The 23,173-nt window shown below is 39.6% G+C and overlaps 1 protein-coding gene across 6 annotated transcripts in view; it reads left to right on the plus strand.

Moving 5' to 3' along the window:
- Window positions 1–23,173, plus strand: part of LOC129721677 (uncharacterized) — a 74,023-nt gene extending 50,850 nt beyond the window's left edge. For 5 of the 6 annotated variants that reach the window (XM_055674537.1, XM_055674538.1, XM_055674536.1 and 2 more), the window contains 4 exons: window positions 15,228–15,879; window positions 19,957–20,327; window positions 20,387–20,905; window positions 20,963–23,173. In XM_055674537.1, the coding sequence (XP_055530512.1) occupies window positions 15,798–15,879; window positions 19,957–20,327; window positions 20,387–20,905; window positions 20,963–22,075 (2,085 nt within the window). In that variant the 5' untranslated portion in view covers window positions 15,228–15,797 and the 3' untranslated portion in view covers window positions 22,076–23,173. The remainder of the gene's footprint in view (window positions 1–15,227; window positions 15,880–19,956; window positions 20,328–20,386; window positions 20,906–20,962) is intronic. The other variant, XM_055674540.1, reaches the window with a different exon arrangement.

The following is a 23,173-nucleotide window of genomic DNA, read 5'->3' on the forward strand; positions in this document are numbered from 1 at the left end:
ACTACCGATATTTCGAATATTTTGTGACAACATTTCAGTTTGGGTAAATCGAGATTTACGAAAAAATGTAACAGCTGCCGTTTTTTAACCGAGTGGTGCCATTCTCGGCAGCGAATTTCCGAGATTTGGCAGTAAATTCTAAGTGCGTGTATTGCAAGATCGCATTCATTGTATTGTTGCAGAGTCGGTCAAAAAGTTTTGTCTAATCTTTTCTAACCATTAAAAAAATCTGTACTTATTTGTATTTTTCCTCGAAATCTGTAATCTGTACAGTACAGAATCTGTACCGAGAAAACCGAGAAAATCTGTACATTTCCAAATAAATCTGTACAGTTGGCAACAGTGCTCACGATTGTCCATCGGAATATTCCCATTCATCCAGGAAGGGTTGGTTTTGCTGTATGTCTACATTGTTTCACGTTCTGATGGATAGCTTGACGCAACATCAGTATCCGCGTAGCGTTCTTCTCGACCAACGCCAGCTGACACTCTTCGTTGAACTACTTATTCCGTTGGATTTGTACCACATGACCAGAACGTTCTCCGCTAAGTTGTTGCTGGCTGGTTTTACGGTGCTCCAACAGTCCTCAAGAGAGGCTTCAACCAAATCACTGGCCTCCGGTAACGTAGCTTCGAGCGAATGTGCGTAGTTTTCGACGACGTCGCTTCAGTCGCGATTGCTTCAATCGCGCGAGATTGTACCGAATTGATATTGGTGTCTTGGTAAGTTCAGAGATCAGTGATTCCCAAAAAGTGCCGACCATCTATTAATACATGGTCGATAACGGTCTCTGTCTCATTTGGTGACCTCAAGTTGTACCAATGATGTGAGAGACTGTGCTGAAAGAAGATACTAACTTCTTAGTGGTGGCGAAATCGGCGCACGCTAAAACTTTTTTTTTGACCGATCTGAGCGTTGAAACTCCCGATGATAATCTTGATTTCATTATTTTCGGTCGTATTCGCGCTCTACCTGCGCGTGAAAATCTTCCCTGTCATCATCCGAAGTGAGGTGTTGAACTTGAGGCTCTTCAATTCGTGAAATCGAGAGATCGTCAGCTCCATGTTCCGAGTTTCCAATTGTTACCTTACCTGGTTCCGTTACCTGGATCAATGTCGATTGTTTCGGTTCGAATTTTTTTCGTTACTCATCCTGATGCAGACTAACAGCCCGCAACCAACACCACTATCTCGCAAGAGAACCAAATGATGCCGCTGTTTTGAGGCCCGAAAACCACCACCCAACTAACATTTCAGGTTTCAAAGCGTATTACAAGTACAAAATGAGCTTTAAGAGAGTCTCCAAGAGTATCATGAAACGTCAGTTGTTAGTTGGGCAGGCTTTTGATTTTTGTATTTGAAGTTCTGGGCGCACTAACAAGATGGTAGTTCAGCCGCTACTAAAATGGTGATCAGACGCTGTTCCAAGCCGCTCTTCACATACAAGTCAGATGCTCATATTGGATCCCGTAAGAGCCTCCCTTCTTTGTCAGCATATGGCCAGAGGTTACCCGATCTATCCAGAGGTTGCTCGTATTCTAGTCGGCATCACGGGAAAGTAGGAATAGAAATTACCAGGCTAGAGGCTAAAAGACCACCAGTGATGTTTCATATGGGCCTATTTTATACCTACGGGTGCGGGATGTACCAATGGTACGCATTGCCCAGCCATTTAAGACCCATGAATATTGATTTAGAATCTAAATTATTGCTTGAAAACAGTTTAATATCATCAACATAAAGTTCTTTCAGCAATATTAACCCCCTAGTGCCCAATGCCGCCTTCAGACGGGTTTCAGTCAAACCTCTGAATAGCTTCAATAAATACTCAAAAAATGTTTTTAAAGATTCACAGTTATTTTACCGAAGTCCGTCTAAAAATCAACTTGGGCACTAGTGGGTTAATATGACGGATTTCGCGCCAACTGTCAATAGATTTGGGATCAAAAAATGCATTGAATGTGACTACAATGTGTCTTATATGTCTTATAACGTAATTGCCACATTCAATAGTATAGATTATCTTAACATGTACTTCAAATTAACATTACAAAAATGACGTCATATAATTTTTTCACTATCACTATTCTTTAACAAGCAAATAATGCTAATAGATTCACTTACTGCTATTTATTCGTGTCTAACTTGCCCGTTCAGTCAGATTGATAGTTAATCAACCGTATCTAGATCGAAAACGTGCAGTGTGAAAATCTTGATTGAATTAACGGCTAAAAACCGTTTGAACTCAGACCCGTGCCAAATTGGATCGTTCATTCGTTCATTCTCCCATTACCGTACACTAAGCTTCGGTACAGTAGCAAAATAGCATTGATACAATGTGCTCACTGCATTCCAACCATTACAGTTACAATCAAACTTTTGAGCACCACAAATATTACGTGCTCGCTAGTGAACTCAACCGCTGCTCAACCGAAGCCGTGGAATTGTAATTGAAACGGGAAGTTAACGTTCAAGAGCCATCAATCAAACCTGTGTAGCGCGTGCCTGTACTAATGTATGATATTCACTAGTTCGTATATCTCGTGCCTACATCAATTAACCTTTGATGAATTGTGTACTGACAACTATCAAATTTCAGTATCAAACGGTTTGGCGTGCTCCCACACATTATAAGTGCACGGAATTTCATGCTCGAGCTCAATTTCAGTGCCACTCTAGAGTGGTGTTGACTAGGGCGTGTCAACGAATTTTAAATTCGTACTTTCTATGATTGCCTGTGTTCATTTTACTTTACGCGCGTTAAACTAAAAACTTTCTTCTATTCTATATAAATTACCATTGTTCATCGATTGGGAGTTCGTTTAACAGAATTAAAGGATTTACCTCTAGCATCTCTTGTTCCGAAATTGGTGCAGACCCACTTTGTCTGTTGCACGTTAATACCATCGATGCTTCAATACAATGTTAAGATTACCAGTGCTTACCCAAAAGATCGCTATTAAAGATATCACCTAACAAATGAATAATAATATAACATCACACTGATTATGGTCCAGTTTGAGTTGAATGTAATCATTCGAACGATCTACTTCAGTTCACAAATTAGTTACTCGCCGTTTCTATTCATTGATTCGAACGAATTCACTTCAGACTAATTTATTTAAGCTCAACAAAAATCCACTGATCCATTTTATCTTGACAATTTTTTTTCTTAATCTAACATACGAATACGATCTTCAGCCGTATTCTACAAAAAATTTATTGACGTAAACAGAAAATAACTCTTCAGTTATTCTATTCACCGTATTAACGAAGACATTTATTACCTAAGGCCTTCGCAGGAACCAGATTGTCCAGCGCAGCATGGTGACGCCCACACTTCGCACGATCAACGTTTTCGATTGTGTCTGTCAGCAGAGGAAATGTGTTCAGTACAAGCTAATACAATCTTATCGGTGGGTACGTACGTACAGCCTCAACTTTCAAACCGTACGTTGTCGACCGGTTCATGTTTTAAGCATTATGTCATCCGCTCATCACGTAGAGATGAAATTATCATGTCTTTTGTCCTGCTAGCAATGGTTGTACCTCCTTCGCAAAAAAAATCTTTATTAATCGACTAATGGTCCTATTGACTTTCGGTTATTTTTTCGACACGGGGAGAGAGTTTGTATCAAAACACACCTACATCCTTTTTTAATAGATTTGAGACACAACATTTGATGTGTTTTAGATATCATTATTAGGCAATATCGGTAACCGTCCATTGCACGTCTGTTTTAAATGTTCTTTTGATCCACTCTGCCTGTGCAAACACCCGCAGTGATGAAAGGCCAATGATTCACAACCGAGCCGTTAAAACATTTTCGTTGTGGGAAACGACGACAGGAGTTGCTGTCCCGAGGGATGGGTGCGGGAAGGATTTCATTCTTAATCCGCAAAATGACGTTGCGTATTTTTGCTGCCAGCGCGAAAGAGATTTGTTTCTCCATAGTTTTCGATTCCAGTCAGAACTCACCCAACAAACGGGGCAGATCGCGCAAATGGTGCGTTAAAGACTATCGGGGCGAATCTGAACGGTTTTGACGAGCTGTCAACCATGATGGAGTATACACGTACCGAGCCTTATCTCGGATGATCTTTTGGCCTGTATGTTTCTCATTGCACACAGTGAAGTAAGCTGCAGCAGCAAAAACAGGAACACATGAGCTGCCGGCTGGCTGGTTGCGCATTACGAATAATAATCCATAAGGCGATGGTTGCGGCGAAATGCTTGTGCCAACAGCGATTTTCATTCATAAAATTTAAAGTGTGTCACGCTCATGCTACAGACAGCATGGCAGAAAGGAACAGGTATAGCGAGCATGTATAGGGATTCATTACGCGCAGGTAATGACTATGCAAGGTGGTCTTTATTGGGAGGTGATGTACGAAAGTAAACAAGCGTGCAAATCGATCATTCCGGCAGAATATGTGAGTCAGTTTGCGCTTCGAATATTTGACTAAGGAAAATCTGAAGCCGGTTCTTGGCATCACTACTTTGTTTTATCATCGAATGAATCACATTGACCTTTCGGAAGGTGCCTCGATGTTTTCATTGGCTGTGGTGCAGTACATCGCACAGTGTAACAAAAGCTTTTGAGCCGGGCCAACTTTAAACATTTCAGCTCTGTCTGGCATTAAAGCCTCACGTTCGACGTTCCAGTATCTTAGGCACATACCAGGGATGATCGGTCACTCTGCCGGACAGCCAATCCGTGAGCGACGACAGCTATGCCAAGGTTGAGGAAAAGGCAAGAGAAAGAGGAACTCATTGTGATCGTCAACTCCTTGAAGAGTTGAACTTGGTCATCAAGACGGCCTTCAAAATAGCCCCCTGGCTGTTCTGGGTAATCATGCAGAAGCGCCTGGATGATTACCTCTTCCCGGATATGACTGACGGAGTACACAGAGAATGTAACAACGTGATGAAGGCGTTCAATTGTGCCAGCTGGGAATCCATAGCGCTTGCGCTTAGGAGCATCCTCTTACCGGTGCCGTTGTACAAGATTTTGAAAAACTACTTACAGAATCTAGTACTAGTTTACAACATGAATGACGGTCAGAAGTGCAAGATTCCATTCTGGATCCGATGCATGAATGTCATGTATGACGGCGTATTAAAGTTCCCTGTAGAAGTTGTGAGCGTCGGCTTTGCGGACGACATAACGCTAAAGATCTACGATGAGTCGATCGGAAGGTCGAGTTGACGATCATGCATTCCATACGCAAGATCGAAGATCGGATGTATTCCAGGAAACTGGAGGTAGCGTACCATAAGACAAAGGTCAAGGTTGTGAATAAGCGGTTGTCCACATTCCACGAGGACAACTTAGGGAAAGGGGGTAGGGGGTACGCAGATGTTTGGGGGGAGGGGGTAATTATAATGTCCACGTGGACGCTTCTATTCTTCAGCCATTTGGCTGAATTTAAATCATGTTCTGTTTTACCTTTTCCTCTCCATAGAATAAAACTATCAATTTGAACCTAGGAGTTCCTAAGCATTTTAAGATAATTCAGAATATCTAATTTGCTTCATCCGTTTTCTAAAAACTATTTTAACATAATTTCAGACAGTTTTTTTATTCTGTTTTTCCTTTACCTGCGAAACATTTTACAGCCCTTTTTCGTTCGATCATTTTTTCCATTGCAGGTTTTTTAGACATCAACGATGTTTTTTAATCATTTTGAACTAAATTCAGTAATTATCTTTCCTATTTGAAAGTCAGATATTTCAAGCTTTATTCACTAGAGATTTTATGCATTTAAAATAAACTTGATATAGTTTAGAACTTTAGAAATTTTGTTTTGTTTAAATATTTATAACTGTCTTCATTTTCTATTTTTTCTTACCTTCACATAAGTTGTTTTGTGGGTGTTCCTGTTTTTTTTAATTCACCTGTTTCCCTGAAATTAAAATTACGTATCTTTTATTTTCTGGTTACAGAGTATTCAATCAGTATGCTGCGTTTTTTAACTCTTCTACCTTGTAGAAAAGGTTTTTAAGAAAGAGTCCTCCCCTCGGCTAACTTGGACATTAAAAGAGTTAGAAATTTGTATCAGCCTAAATAAACCCACAGAAATAAACATTTTTCGTTTTGCGTTGTAAAAAAATGTCCACGTGGACAAAAAGGGGGGAGAGGGGTTTGTAAATGTCCACGCCTGTCCACGAGAGGGGACAGGTGGGTCTAAAATGACGATTTTTGTGTCCGCGTGGAATGTGGACGGCCCCTAACCGTAAACCGAAGACAGCATAGCTTTACCACAACGCGATCTTTAAAGGGTCGATTGGTCGATGACAACCTTATGTTTGAGAGCAACTTCAACTATAACTGTAAGAGGTCTTCAATCTCTATTGTAGCACAATGGTCGAATGGTCTATGGCAGCAAGCGAAAACTCCTGGCCAGTGTGGTTTCGTCCATACTGAGGTAATAATGGGCCAGCGTGGTTTAGAGGGCAGGTGCTAACAGTTATCGTGATAAACTGAAAAGTACCCTTCATATGGAAGCAACACTTCGATGAGCATCTCAACGGCGATGCGATAGAGCGCGAGGACGGTATGGCAACTGCTCTTGGTGCACGAGCAGAAGACAACAGAATACCAGCCCCTACTCTCCTGGAGGTGGAGGAGGAGATTGAACGGTGGAAAATCAATAAAGCTGCTGGAGTGGACCAACTTCCCAGTAAGCTGCTAAAATACGGTGAAAAACACTGGTGATAGCTGTACACTGGGAGGTCGACGAGTTCGTGTACCTTAGTACCAGCGAGTAACTGCCGACAACGACACTAGCAGAAAAAACTTTCGGCGCATAATGGCAGGAAATCGTGCATACTTTGGTCTCCGGAGTACGCTCCAATCGAGTGTCGCCACACCAGGTTAACCATCTACCAAACGCTGATCAGACCGGTAGTCCGGTAGAACCAGGACCTGCGGGAGCCGCTTGGGAAGCCATCTATCGTCCATACCACTAAGATTGGCAGGTTGCGGTGGGCTGGGCATGCTGTAAGGATGTCGGACGGCCCGGTAAAGATGGTTCTTGAAACCAATCCGTCAGGGACAAGACGGAGAGTGTCGATAAATGCGACAAAATCTTGGTATTTACATAATTTTGGGGCGCTGAACACGAATTTGGCATTTATTTTTTGTTTGGGGCCGTCCATAAAGCACGAAACCCAACTTTCAATATTTTTTGGCACTTTTATCTTTTTTTCATAGAATTATATGATCTTTGACCACAAGTAGTGCCACCGGGCGTCTCCCCCTTTGAAAGAAAAATACATAATTTATGGACGACCCCTCGAACTAAACAAATTTTGCCTAAATATAAATATTTTTTTAAATAAACTATAACAACATAAGTAATACAAACTAATTACAAATTGAAAAAGTCATCATCATCATCATCATCATCTTCAACTGTGATTGCTTAAATCTTGTGTTGAATTGTTTCCAGAAAATTTAATGTTCGCTGCAATTTTCATTTCTTCTAGTGATTTTCGATGTTTCATTGTTTCATATGTATGTTATCTTCCTAATCCGGTGTCTATGGTTGAAAAAGGACATTTAAATACATGTATAACACCATGAATTGACAACTCACTAGACATTGAATTAGGTGGTGCCGCTGAAGTTGAAGGCTCCATAATGGAATTCAACGTATTTATGAATTTGAAAACCAAGACACTGGAATGACACAATTCTAAATGAATACGAAAAGATGCGGAGGGCGACGACTGTTCTTTGTTTTTTTCTCATACAGCAAAATGTGTGCTTTACTTCTGTATGCAAACGAGTGCGAAGCAAAAGCAATCTTCAAACGGGCTATTGTTAGCCGAAGTTTGATGGTATGAATTTGCTGCTAGTATTTGACACTTCAATAAGTTTAGCGAATTTTATGCGAATTTTATTTTATTTTATCATAAATTGAAAAGGGCTGAATGTTTTTAATATTGTTTCAAATTTGCAGAAAGTGATAAAGTTTGACATAATTAAAATTTCATAAAGATTTGTTTACTGTTTTCTTGTTTACCACTTATTTCATAACTTTTCATTGATAAATTTCGTGATTTTTGCCCAAATTTATATTTCATCCTTACGGATTGAGTACGATAACATAAATTTTTCAAAGTAATGTACTATTTTTCAAAAAAAAAAGACAAAAAACGTCAGTTCGCTAAGCTTTGAAAAGTCATAAAAAATTCAGATTTCGTGATACTGCGCTCAAATTTTGGATTTAGACACATGAATGTTATAGCAATAAAGGAAAAACATTATGAAACATCATAGCCTGTCTGTAAGGTAGGGGAGCAGAAACTACTCCGGCTGTTAGCCGGAACATTTGTAGTGGCGGATCAAAAACATGCGTATTGAGTTCTTTCTTCGTTTAATTTGTCAATTCCTCCTCAGTCTTCGCAACAAAATTGTTGAAGTAGATCTTACGGTTCAGGTTTGCCCAGAAATTCTCGATGGTACGCAGCACAGTTTAGTATTTACATCATGGCTGGACGCCAGATCCGGCCAGAACACCACGTCTTCATCCTTATGGTATTTTTTGATGAACAACGCAACTTCCGGCAGGCAGTTCTTACTATAAATTTCCACGTTCACGGCCAATCCTAAAATACGACGTGCCCTGCCAGTCGTTGCTACCCAGGGTGGGATAGGTCTCATCGTCCATCACCACCGCTAATTCGCGATTCGACCATCTTATTCAACCGCTACCGCTGTGTCATTGTCTGCAGTTCCGAGACCAGTGGGCAGGACTGCCGCTTCCTGACATGTACGTCCATGTTCTTCAGGTAGTTTCCACTGTTTGGCCGGTTGCATCATCCTCCCGGCCAAACGCACGCAGTGATGTAGCCACTTTTCCCTCGGTCTTCGTCTTAAGCATCTTTTGGAGCTTATTGACACTCAGGGTCGTCGGACGTCCAGAACCAGGTTGTCCGATAGTGCCAAGATGTTGTAAATGCCGGAACGGACGTATCCGGCGTTTACGAAGTGCCACACGATGTCCATTCACGACGCGGCCGGGTATCGTCCTTTGAACGCGCACACTTCTGAGTGGAGTCGCTTCACTGTTTTCGCCATCACGGTTAGAGTCCGGCCGATAGAGCTGCCAATTTCTTCTGCTGAATCATAGGTTAGTATGATTGACGCTGCATGAGAAGTTTCGTCAAACCCATGAAAAATCGGTAATTTTTGTCCATTTTCTACCCATTTTTACCCATTCCTGTGAATTTTGGAGCCTCTAGTGTATCCCAAAGTGCGTCAGAATGCCCCACATAGTCAGGTTTGTCACTTCTACCTTGGCTAAAGCAGGTATTAGACGAAGCAAATATTTGCTATTTCTCAATACAGATTTTATTTTGTGCAAATAAAAATCGTACCAAAAATAGCAAATATTTGCGTCGTCTAATACCTGCTTAAGGAGAAAACGCATTTAAGTCTCTGGAAAGTAATCTTTGGTACCAAAATTCACAGGAATGGTTGAAACTCTATAATCATTCATTTTTTCCAGTTTAAGCTCTAGGTCAAAACCTGTGCTTATCAGTGTAATTTAACACTTCCGAATCCACTCTACTATCCATGGTGAATAGGCTGGCAGCTACGCTTCGACTAAAGATAAATTTAATTCAGCAAACTATGCAAATAAACAACGTTAGCAGCACACAGAGGTGATTCATTTGAAAATACGCAAACATATTCGATTACTGCATTATGATGTTTAACTTAATTTACGAATTTACGGCTAAGGATACGAAAAAAATAATATCTATTTTGATACTTCACAAATCATTCGGGAAGCTTGTATAAATCAATCGACAGTACAGTAGTAAGCAACCTTCGTAAATCGTGATTCTGAGCTTCTCACTAGTTCAGGTGGGGTAATGTTTAACGTGAGGAGGCAGTCAATCTTAACATGAAAACAGATTTACTGAACCAATTTTACCTCCCTGAAACATCTCCCAGATGGTCTCGAGGTACGATGCTGGCCCAACAAGCCAGTCGTCGTGGGTTCGAGTCTCGGCTCGGGAGAGACTCTTAGTGTCAGTAGGATCGTAGCGCTAGCCCCGCAATTGTCCTGTACACTAAACAGTCGGTTGCGAAGTCTGTGTATAACAAACAGAAGGTCAAGTTCCGAATCGGAATGTAGCACCAAGGCTTTGCTTGCTTTGCTTAGGGGTCAACAGGGTAAGACCGCCCTGCGGGGTAAGACCGCCCACCGTAGTTTTACTACCAAGTTATAAAATAATTGAAAAATTTCTTTAACGTGTCTATTACAGTATAATTACATAACATTTTGCACGTTTTTCTGTTTTGATAGTGCGCGAACGGTCGCAGAAATAAATAAAAACAACCTTTCAGCTGGCAACCAGTCAATGCGCTATTGTTTTGCGGCAACAGGACTTAAGGTTTTTCAGTCTAAAAATCAATTGTTTTGTTCGTGAAAATACGTTTAATCGCTTGCCTGAATCTATCTTCTTTCGGAAATTTCGAAGGCCGTGAGTAATCTTGTAATTTTGACTACTTTTTCGGTCAAATATGAAAATGTTCCACTGGGGGTAAAGTCGCCCACTATACAAGTGGTAAAACCGCCACGTATACAACTGCTTGTTGTTTTACTTCAAGACCCAAATGCCTCGACACTACAAAGGGAATTTTTACAGGATCAGTAAAGCAACTTCAAGCCACATAAGACATCGATGTTTATCGACCATTTTCGATTTGGTTGAAGCTTTTCTAGTAATATATTTTAACAAGACTTATTTTTGAAAAAAGTAAACCTGTTTGAAAATGGTGTTAATGAACCAAAATAATTTAAGAGCCAGGACGGTTTGTTTGATTGGTATGACGTCTCCGGCAGAATTGAAAATAGTAGTTTTTTACTTCCGAAAAAAGTACACACTCTAAAATAATTTAAAGAAAAGATATAAAAATAGAATTAAAATATATATATATATATATATATATATATATATATATATATATATATATATATATATATATATATATATATATATATATATATATATATATATATATATATATATATATATATATATATATATATATATATATTCAAATTTATTTGAAAAAACATGTTTTTGCCCGTAAAATCTACAAAAGGTAAGCTAAAATCTGATGGTTGTTGGATCATGGAGTTATAGAAATATTAATAGCTCAAATTTTGTGAAGAAATTTTTTTTTGGACGGTTTGTTTGGTGTATAGAGTCGTTGGTAATTTTGTTCTTCAAAAAAAAAGAGCATAGAAAATTGAAAATATAAATAAAAGAAATGATATTTATTAGAATTTCTCTATACATAATAAGTCTTCAAAAAAATCATACAGACAGGTTTAATGAGTTTTAATTTTTAGCTTAAAGATAGGTATATTATGAATTCAATATCTTGAAAAACCCCAATTCTGAAAAATCCATTTATTTGAAAAACCAAAAAAGTTACCTAAACATTGATTTGAACTTGAATAATCAGAAAACAAAATAAGTTTGAACTTAGAAAAAAAAAATTTTTTCAGATTTTTCACAGTGTATATTTTATTTAAAAAGAAAAAAAAATACCATCTACAACTTTGTCAGAGACACTATACCGATAAAATCAACCGTTTCGGCCCTAAAAATATTGTTTATCCTCAAAAAATGGTGGGCGATCTTACCCCGCTGGTGAGCTGGCTTACCCCGCATGAAAAAGATCTGCACATTTTCAATGAATTTTAAAAATTTAAAAAAAATCTGGAAAATAAACAAAAATATTTCAGTTCTTATTTTTTAAATGCGGGTATTGAATAGAAGAACCTCTTAGCGAAGAAAAAATGAAATTGCAGCCGCAACTTTTTTTTTCTATAAACAGAATTGCTTAAGGGGGCGGTCTTACCCCGCTTACCCCTACCTATATTCATCTCATCACGCCTTTTGGATCAGTTTATTGTCAAATTTTACCATATTTTCAACGTACAACTTTCAACCACTTGACAAAATCGAGAAGCAAATAGATTTACTTTCAAACATTTGTAGAAATTTGACGATAAATTGAACAAATGAGAGAAATAAGATGAATATAGGTGCAGCTGGCTGTTGAGATGAATAATGGAGCAGTTCCCCTATCTTTATCTCAGCAAACTGAAACGACACAATCGAATGTGACTGTAAATTTTTAAGGTTCAACATTGATTCAATTTTTGCTACAAATATATTGAGACGGAGGTTATAGAAGTAATTTGACTTTTTCAAGTTTAATTATGTAACATTATTAACGAATCCGTGACAAAAATGTTACCCATCCTTCACCCAATGTTCGTCCGTCGAAGGTACTCACAAAAGATTCGATTTAAGTGTATAGGGTGTCTCAATGGCAGAGATCGCCATTCGTGAGCAGAAAATATTAATTGGAATTTTATTCAAATTCACCACGTATGATAATCATCCGCGCCGTGTTTGTTGGACCGCACGTAACTGCGTGCGTAAAGTCAAGCTGCCAAACTTGTATGGAGTTGTGCACGATTTGCGCGTTTATGCTTTAGTTTCAGCATGCATTACCGGTGGATGAGTAGGGGTGTGTCATCAGATCTGTCAGTATTTACATTAAATAGTTGGAAACGTGCACGTGCATGAGGTTGGTCATTTCAACTAACTTAGGGCACCATTTTGGACTTTGACATAACCCAAAACACCATCAAGGTCTGGTTTGCCTCTAAATTTAAATATTATTTATAATCGAAAGTTAAAAAAATAATGCCTGTATGCACCAAATCGTAACCTTGCACTAGAATGAGTCCTCAATAATTTATGTCGCTTATGTGAAATTGGTACAATAGTCCACCACTTCAAAATAGCCCGATAACTAGGCCGTTCCGATAAACAGTTCTGAATTTTAAGTATCTTGTGACTTCATGCACTTGTGCTGATAATTGAATACACTCAACTTGAAAGAGCACACATCATTTAAAATGTCACTGCCCTGTCCAACATTCCGTCTCTGTAATATTCATATACACGAATATACAAAAGCTAGTAGTGAATTCAACAATTGGCAGATGTATACATTTCGCGCAAGAATTAACGACAGCGTATTACTGCCTGAATGATATAATTCAAACACAAAGAATATAGGTACATATACAAATAGGCATGTTGAAACATCTTTTCAGGCCATGCATACTGTATATCACTCTCAACTCGCTCTTCTGAAAGTGATTCGCTTTTTCACATTCAGTAAGGAAGGCGTTCTATAATTCGGATTAAATTCTGAATATAAAATAATGCCGATGACTTGACTTTGATTTGACTGAGTTAGCTGATTTGTGAATACAGAACAGATGAACTTCGCCATTCAAAGCAAGAAAATTGCGCTATGAAAATTGCGGCAACCAGATTGATAGTTCAGAATTAATTGATTGCTCGTGACCCCTTTAGCTTTTACAATTTGCAATGTTGTTTAGGTTCAGCGTTTAGTAGAGCAATGAGATTATTACTCATATGTTTCGTAAGTTGTTAATATTGTTTCGATCATAGACCTAACCCAACAATTTTCGAGCACGCTAACAGTTGACCGCGAAGTTTGGCAAATAATAGAAGGTCAAGTTTCGAAAGCTACAATGGCGTCACTCGTGAGTAAGAAACCCTAGTCCCGCTGTGCAACGATATGAACCAATCCACCGGCTATTTGCATATCGTGTTGATTTCACTTCATCACGACAGATTGGAGCTAAAGCAGACGTGCGAAACATTGTATATTCATGTGATGATCCATTGGATTTTCATCGCCAAAGATCCATTCAAACAGTCAAGTCAATGTTTAGTATGGCTCGATAGTAATGCACATAGGAAAAAGTGCACGATAAAATCCAATTACAGTTCCCATTGATTGCCACTTCCGAGAGTCGAACTGCTGCTGTCATCCTTCCGCACCTTTCTGCTACCAACGGGCAGCCTTCCACTTGAGAAACGAAACAGTATTCGCCTTGCATGAATGAGTAGGTACTCTTGGTGAGCCGCCGCTCTGCATCCAGATCTACGACCTATGATTGAAAAATGTCAATAAAACTTTCAAACCGGGTAAAACAAAAGAAACCACTAAACTACACCGATAAATCAATCACAGTGCTACAAAATATGGGAGCCGCCTGCCGGTTGACTTTTATGGAGCATTGTACGCGATCGTCATTTTTAAAATAGGAAAAATATGAGGTGTGTATGTCTAGTGATGCTCCTATTTGGACTGCCGTTATTACTGTTCACCCCCATTCGACTGCATTGTAGTGCCATTTCAACTTATGAAGTTGAAATCGGTTACTATATTCCCAATGATGATGATGATGATGATGATGATGATGGTGGTGGTGGCACAATTTGAATGCAGTTCTTAATTCCAGGTTTATTATTGTTTTGATCGGATATTACTTTCCGACAAGAAGAGAATTTATGAGATGACCTAGTTAATTATGTTTCTCGGAGTTAAGTACCTCTAATTGTTAGAGCCGTGGTGATTTTTTAACAAAATTAATAATTTTCTGCTGCAGAATAATAAAAATCATTTCATGTTTCTATTTGGAAATTGAAATATCTACCTAAGATTACATTTCTCAGTTCTTGTGAAATTACAGTCCTCGCATCGTAAAGATGTACAGTATGGAAAATAAAGATGGATCAAATTGAAAATGCTACAGACACGAGAGGCAGCCACCTGTATCAACAGCAAAGTGAACAGAAAATAAATCATGCTTTTAAATTGCGGCATCTTCAAATGCATTTCAGCATTAACTGGTCACCAGTTGCAGCTATGAAAAGTAATCACACTGGTGTTGATCACTTTCGTTTGCTCCGATTGCCGCTACTCTATGAATGTTTATTTTTACTTCGTACACTCCACTGTTTCTGTGCACCACGATTTCATTAATCGCCAACAAAATTAAATGGAACTTATTTTCTCAGGTGTTTTTTCTGTATTTTAAAGATGATTTGAAAAAAATGCTCAGATACATAATCAAATTTTTGATTTTCACGCAGAAAGAAACTTATGATTTACTAGCAAATTTTCATCATGATTTCCTCCCTCAAGTCAGCTAGGTGCAACCTGAACACCGACAGACGACACCCCGTTGACCTTAATTCGATGCAACCTCACCTTGCCAGGCGCATCGAACGTTCTGTCTATAGCCATTAACAGACAGTCTGACTGATTTGCTATTTCCTGTTTCCTTCTTTGCAGATTTTCCACCTCTCATAGGGAAAGAAAACCTACAAGCAATTTGTGTTGAGTTGGAACATTCTACCAGTAGCTCTAATAGGAGGAGGAGAAAACGAACAAACCGAATACCCCCCGAGGCCTGAAGCTATTAGATTATTTTATTTTCTCGGAGGCTAACTCGTTATCCAAACCCACCGCCATCCAGAACATCGCAAGTGTCAACGATTCGCATCATCATCATCGTCGCCCCTGCCGGCACAGAAACGTTGGAGAAATCATAAGGAATGGATCAACATTGTCCAAACATTTGCTAAGCCACTCCCTGATGGAGTGATAGCCCCTAACACCGGTACCTGTGAGTGCTGTAAGGTGCTGTCCAAAAGCTGCCAATTTGTGTGTTCACAGTTCACAATCGCGAGTGATTGAAACGAAACGAAGGGTGTGTGTTTTCCCACGCAGTGTTCTGATTTCTGATTGTAAAGGACATACACGCTCTCGTGTGTGTGTGTGTGAATTTTAGTGAAAATCAAAAGTAAAACCTTTGTCATCGGAGTCAACCTATAACCGAGCAGCTATATAAACCGCAACAAGATGGGAGCGCCACCTGTCAAGAAGCCATTAGTTAACCGAAACCTCATAACGCTCAAGGTTGTACTGTTTTTGTTCTATGCCGGTGAGTAAAGCTTACTACTTAGCTTCTAATATACAGTCTTCGTACAATTAGTAATATTTTTTACCGATTTTTCTATATAAGTTGTAACATGCTTGGTCTAACTCGATCAGGATTAGTAGTTCTTCAAAGTCCAATGAAACTTTGTGTCGTAAAAACTACAAGTAATCGCAAAATTGACACACTTGGTTAATTCACTATATTTGAGTTTTTCGGAGTTAAAAAATAGATAATTTAAAGCAGCTTTTGTTCTTAATAAGATATATCCTTTTTATTCTTATATAGTCAAAAGAAAATATAATAACAGTCTTATGTTAACTTTAATTTAAAATCAATCAGTAGATTTGAGCGTACAAGTCTATTTTTTCTCTAAAAAACAAGATAAAAATCAGTTTAACCGTAGACTTACGATGAAAAAAATCGACAAATTTTTTGTTGGCGGGCCGTTTTCGACTCATGTATATTTTGTATGGTAATCCATAGAGAAATTGATGAAATATCATCTGCCAGTAAATTGTGAAGCATTGCGGCGAATGAATCCGAGGATTAAAAAGCTTTGGCGGTAATCGCGGAGTTTGGTATCGATAATGACACCCAAGTCACAGATAGACAGCACACGGTCAGGTGGAGTAGTGTCGATGTTGTATTGATAGTAAATCGAATCATGACAGCGACTGAAACTGATCAGTTTGCATTTGTTAATGATCACTCGCATGCCGTTCTCTTTTCACCTACGTGAAAGGATATCGATGTCATTTTGTAAGCAAATACAATCCAATCTGGACTCAATTATTCGGAAGATTTTTAGGTCATTGGCGAAAAGCAGCTTTGCAGATGAAATTTGTAGGCACAAGTCGTTGATGAAAGTACGAAAATCAGCGGTCGCAGTACACTTCCTTGTGGAACTCCAGACGAAATGTCGAACTTTCTAGAGCGTGCAGAGTTTACGTGGACGAATGCGCTTCTACCGGTCAAGTACGATATTAGCCAGTCGGATATCCAATTGGGGAAGCCCATATGCCTCAGCTTCTCAATTGCGGAGGTGTGCGGAACAGCATCGAATGCTTTAGAGAAGTCAATATACACCGAGTCCACTGGATTTCCACATTCAATTTCCCGAAATAATACGCTGGTGTAGCATATCAAGTTAGTTGTTGTAGAGCGACACGGGACAAATCCGTGCTGATATTGCGATATTATCGATTCAACCGCAAATAGCATGATCTCATGAAGAAGAGATTCCAGAAGCTTCCCTAGACAGCAGACCCGATCAGGAGAGCATAACTAAAAAATTACAAAATTCTATCAACGCAAGATACAAATAACACATCTTGATACAATTTTGTATTTTTCCATATACTTTTGATAACAAAATAGAATCTGAATGAGTTATAATAACAAAACCCGAAATGAAGTAGTTCTGAAACAAGTCTCACCAATTTTTCGTTTCTATCAAAACCTGTTGTTTCTAACAATGGTTGTTATTCTACTGTTCTATATACTATCTTATTCTGTTAGAAAGCTGATACATTAGTAACAAATTTTGATATGTGTTTGATACTGGTAGAATCATTTCTGTTATAATTCCTGTTATTTTAACACCTAAGGGATTAAATTGAAAACACAGCCTGTAAGGTTTTTCCCGTAACAAACAAATAGCTTCTGTTACATTTTTGTTTTTTCTTTCTGATCGGGGAGCATTGATATTCCGCGTTAATTTTCAACTTTTCGTGTACTCTCTGATTTGTGAACAGGTATTATTTTGGCCGTCTTCCATAAAGTCGGAAATCATTGACCATCCATCGATCGAATAAACAACAATGTTACCGGACCAACTAGCGACTCGGCAATAGGAGCTAACCCATCAGTTCCACCTCCTTTCGATTCGTCAAGCTTAGCAAGCGCTATGAACACAATCTCACGAGAAAAACCTAAAAAAACGGCAGGCGGATGTCGTGAGAAAGTACGTGCTGAAAACAACCAGGATAAAGCTGGGGCGGCACTGTGTTAAACACGCTTGCAAAGAAGCACGAAAGAAGGTTTGCGGCTTCGTCGGATGAGTTAGCAGTGGTTTCTATGTAAAACACACCGTCCGGGACGGGACGACTAGCTTTTTGCTCTTTAGGCGGCATCCATAAATTACGTAACGCTCATAGGGGGTGGTTTACGGTGCTCGTTGGATTTATTAAGAAAGAAACGTCTCCGCGCCTTGCGCAGCTTGTTTCGCATATTCCTGAGCTCGGCGTTTCACCATGGTTTCCTGCTGTCTCCACGAACAGCGCGGCGAAGACGTGACACCATCGAATGAAGTATTTCGAACAGATTGTTGTAGAACGAAAGAACAGCGTTGTTCACGGGATAACGGAGGTCATAACGAAGAAGATGCTAAATAATGCTAAGCTGATACTTTCACGGCATGCAGGCCAGGTCATGTTTACTGATGAAAAACTCTTTGTCTTGCAACAGATATAGATTGTCCAAAGTGATCGGCTGAGGGCACCAACATAGGTCAGCATTCAACCGTCCCACACAAACATCCCGCGGTTCCAGAGCGCCGCGTCGGTGATGATTCAGAGGACGTGGGAAACTCCCACGTGAAAATTAAGGTTCTGGAAAAGGTTTTGGCCGCGGCACTACGAGACCTCTAGAGAACGATCATTACGTCTTTCAACAAGACGTGTTATCTACCTCAGGCCGGCGCATCGGTCTACACGGCGAATACCGTTCAACCGAGGTGCCGGAAGAATTTGACTGAGCAAACAAGTGAGCATTATGGACCAATTTAAAAAGCTCATTTCCAAGATCTGGGACGAGGTTCCGATGGTACGTGCCGCGTGCGATTGTTTTGAGAAACGTCTCAAGCTCCCCATGCAGCACAACGGGAGGTTATTCCAAGTTAGCACAATGAAAATTGACAACAGAAAAGAACATTTTGTATTTTAACTTTTAAACACATTTTCAAAGTGTATTCGAACTTATTGAGCACCCTGTAGGCAGGCTTGTAAACGGTCACCATTCTCATCTGATCTCGCTTCCTTAGCGTGCGTCACAGTCGGCTTTCGCTCGTAAATGTGAAACAATCAAACCATCGCCGCTCAGCTCACAGAAAGAAAAGGATAGTCAAACGACACTCGCGTATCAAAGAGATGCACACTGTCAATCGTTTAGCGATGTTGTTTCGGCCTATTTCTGTCTACTTCGTTCATTTATGTTGAGAAATATTATTATAAGATCAGTGATATAAATAATTTCCAGAATACACGCACTCAACGTGCGTAATTCTCATTTCTAGGAAAAATGTCAAAATACGTTTGAGGAAAATAACGTCGTGATGGCGATGCTCATTTGACATGTTTGTTTAGAATGTATTCAGACAGCGAGCCTTGGTACCGTCAGAGGAAGAAGACGATTATCGCAGTGAAAAGTGGTTCTACCGTGACCATTTCGAAGCCTGCCCGTAGGTCATCGCTTTAACTCTTAAATTCACCCACAAAATGTTTTTAATCGGAAATCGCATAAATTTCGAAATCAACGTTACAAAAAACTGCGGTGATTAACATAAGTTCTGAGATCTGCGTACATAAGCGCATATAACAGTTTACTCTACGTATTGTGTTGAAAACTTCTCTCATAAACGCGTTTTTGTTTACTCGACAATCGCCTTGACAATGGCGCCAATTTAATGCGATTGATAATTACCTGACCTCTTGGAGACTCCTAAATAGGCTATCAAAAGTGGGAAGAGTAAAAACAACAACAACATCATAACGTAGCATAGCAATCTCCATAAACAGTGGTTGTTTTGTTTTGGTTCGCGTATTGTTACGATGAAATTTGAAAAAAGAAAGAAAGCGTTCAATTTTTTATAGATGTTTTTCACCCCGTTGCTGCGATTGATTATTAGCTGACCTCTCTTAGCTAGACTAGCGAGTAGATAAAAAGACATTCTTGTTTCCGAGCACACTTTCATTTGAGTACTTAGCAGGGTTTTAAACCTACTTTTCAAAATGCAGCAAGCATTATTGGCCATTAAATAAACCACTAAATATCCCTTGTATCTTTTCTCTCCTTTGCATTTAGGTCTAGGATGTCTACACCCATATCTCCAAAAGCACATGACCCTAACCGGGCTCAACTACAAAGAATCGCAAATCATCTCTGTAGTTGCCCCACTAATTGCCATACTAGGCCCGTTGATCGTAGCACCGCTGGCAGATCGACTTGCAGGAACTAACGGTCCATCATATGGCAAACGATTACGCTTACTGGCTTCCTTCTGTATGATACTTTCGGCCATTTTGTACTCGATCTTGTTCTTCGCTGTTCCTAGAATCGAGCGACAGGAATCCAGCCGCTCGCAGGTTAGCTTCGCGTGTGATTTAGATGGCGCTATCATCTTTCAGCAACGATGTTCAGAAGAACGAACCTGCTATCAATGGAAGCGCGAGAAGGTGAGCTGGAAGTTTTTTTCTCGAAATACCATTTTTAATAATTTTATATTATATTTTAGATTGGCCACTTAACACTGACAAACTGCTCGTACACGTGCCAGAAACCGATCGAATTCGAGAACCTAAACCATCCGTACACGAAAGGTATAACGGTTGCACCTTCGACGGAGAGTTCCATTGAGGATGACGAATATATACTTGATGATGATACTGACATTGCGCCAGCCAATTTGGAGGTAGCGCGGCCTGAGGTAGATAACACCCCAATTCCGGTGCCACACATTTGCGAGCGACATGGTGGACGTGACAATGAAATTTGCCACGCCTACACAAAAGCCACCGAATCCTTAAAGTTCGAGACTGTATTGCGCAGTGCTGTTAACGAGGAAAACGAAACGCACAGTGCGGAATGGTGCCGTTATCCTTTGGACGGTTTTTCGTGTAACATTCCAGAGAAGCAGGTCATTTGGATGAAGTTACTTATCAATTCGTCCAACTGCACTCCCAAGATCGAATGCGAAGTACATAACCCATACGACAACGAGGATAGTGTGCTGGCTGAAAGTGTTTGCATGAAAGTAAGAAGTGAACTTTCTAGGTTAAAGGCCGATTACTAAACTATATTTTCGTTTTAGATTGTCGGCGATCCAGAGACCACTTTTTGGTCGTACTTGCTACTTCGATCTTTTGCGGATGCTTTTCCATTGGCAGTCATTGTTCTGCTGAATGCTGCAACGATCATTGCCACGAGGGAAACCTCTACTGGACGCGGTGACTTTGGTCGGCAAATCGTCTGGGGTGCTATCGGATGGGCGCTGTTCTACTTCGGTTTGTCGTGGGTGTTTGAAACCTACTACGTTTACATTGCGCTAGTGTTGCTGGCTGCCATCGTGCTACTGTTCTCTTCTGGAATGCCGCTTTCGCCTCCGGAAATGTGGTGGCATACAAAGTGCGGAATGGTAGCTGTTCCTATGTCAGCAATTCGACGCTACGTACCCGAGGCTGCTGGGCTATGTTTTGTTACGCTTATTTTAGGAACGTTTTGGAGTGTGCTAGATAACTATGAAGGAGTATTGGTGAAAAACTTTGAAGTCCATCCAACCTCTGACGAATACTATGGTACGACGTGGAGTGTGTTTGTCATTCTGGGAGCTCTCCTGGTCATTCCTATGTTGTGGTATGCCGAGCATATCGTTGATTATTGTGGTCATTCAAATATCTTGATTGTCGCCATTACGACCTTTATTTTCCGGTTTTCCTTACTTGCTTGTTTAGATGTCACTTGGTGGCGTATAATCATAGACTTCTTATACGCAATAACACTTGGATTAACCTGGCTTACGATTGTGTTTTATATGCGCCACATTATCCCCCGTCGTATTATTACCACCGGTCAAGCTCTTCCGGTAATTTTCCATTTTTGTCTCGGTCGATTTATCGGTGTTTTGATTGGAACATGGACGAAATTGGACTGTCTTATTGTAACTTTCCAAGCTTTAGCCATCACTGCCTGTGTCGTGGCAATAGTTTACTTCCTATTGTATCACCTAGTTTTAGCTCCCCGTTGTGCCGCACGTCTCAATACCATGCCATCCTCGTCTGCACTAAACATTACCGCTCCAGAGGCCAACGGTCGCCAAACGACGACTACGCCACAAACACAACCTCTTCAATCTTCCAATGGAAATTATCAGCCCCTCCGAGTTTACCACAACTACCGTGGAAGAAAAGGTCACTTCAGATACTAAACACGCCTACTAGTGTATCACGCGCTACTAGTGTATCACAGAGAAATTTAATCTTTTTCAATCGAAAAATTGCGAAAAACAATCGCTCGTGTAAAGGGAAACATAGTAGCACCCAAAATTGGTACCAAAACATACTCGAACCAATCAATAAACCCGTTCGAACTGTAGATTATTTATTTTAGATTTTTAATTTCTCTCTTAAAGCGAGCTGACTCAGACAAAGTGTAGCTTTTAGATTCGTTGAATATTGATTGTATTATTTTTAATTGATGACTTATCAGTGTTTAAAATATTTTTAAAATATAATACAGCATAGTTTGAAGTAAGAAACAAAACTCTCCAGTGAACTTGTATTGTGCAGTGAATCTCTAAAAAGTTACTGAGTATTTTACGCTTAAATTCTACCTACTAATAAAAAAATAAGCTTCCTATGAAGTCTTATGGTTGTTAAATGACTGTCAATAAAACTCAAAGCAAAGCAAATCATAAATCGTACAGCATAAAGCGCTAAAAGCCAATTTCTGTAACGAACCAATACGATTTGAGTGCTGTTCGTTTGAACTACATACTAAAAACATAAGAGTACCTTAGCCACGGAAGTTTTACAGCCGAAATATTTCACTTGTCTCGCAAAGCATGTGAAATGCTTCAGCCAGCAGCACAAACTATGGGAAACATTTCGGTTCTCACATCACGCGTAGTAGTAATACATTGGTACATGAATAAAGAGATAAAGAGATATGCGAAATAATTTCCTAAGCCTTGATAAACGTCTTTCAAAATTAAAAACATTGCCGCGAACAAACGTATACCTGCAATTTAAATATCGATGCACACAAACTATAAACTAGAAAATAATTGACCGCGAAACAATCAATACTCCTAGACCTAGCCATCGGTGTACAACGGATGATCTTGGTGTACACCCTTACATAGCAATCTAAGCAAATATTTTTAACAACACGAAATGGCTTTGCTTTCCTTGTAACAGAGTGCAAACGAACGTTACTGTTATTACGCAATCGAAATCAAAACATAAATTGGAGCTGACAGTGCTGTAGTTCTTTATATTTGTAAATAAAAATCCGCCAATATAAA

This window comes from Wyeomyia smithii, chromosome 2 (genome assembly GCF_029784165.1).
Source record: "Wyeomyia smithii strain HCP4-BCI-WySm-NY-G18 chromosome 2, ASM2978416v1, whole genome shotgun sequence".
Classification (NCBI taxonomy): Eukaryota; Metazoa; Arthropoda; class Insecta; order Diptera; family Culicidae; genus Wyeomyia; species Wyeomyia smithii.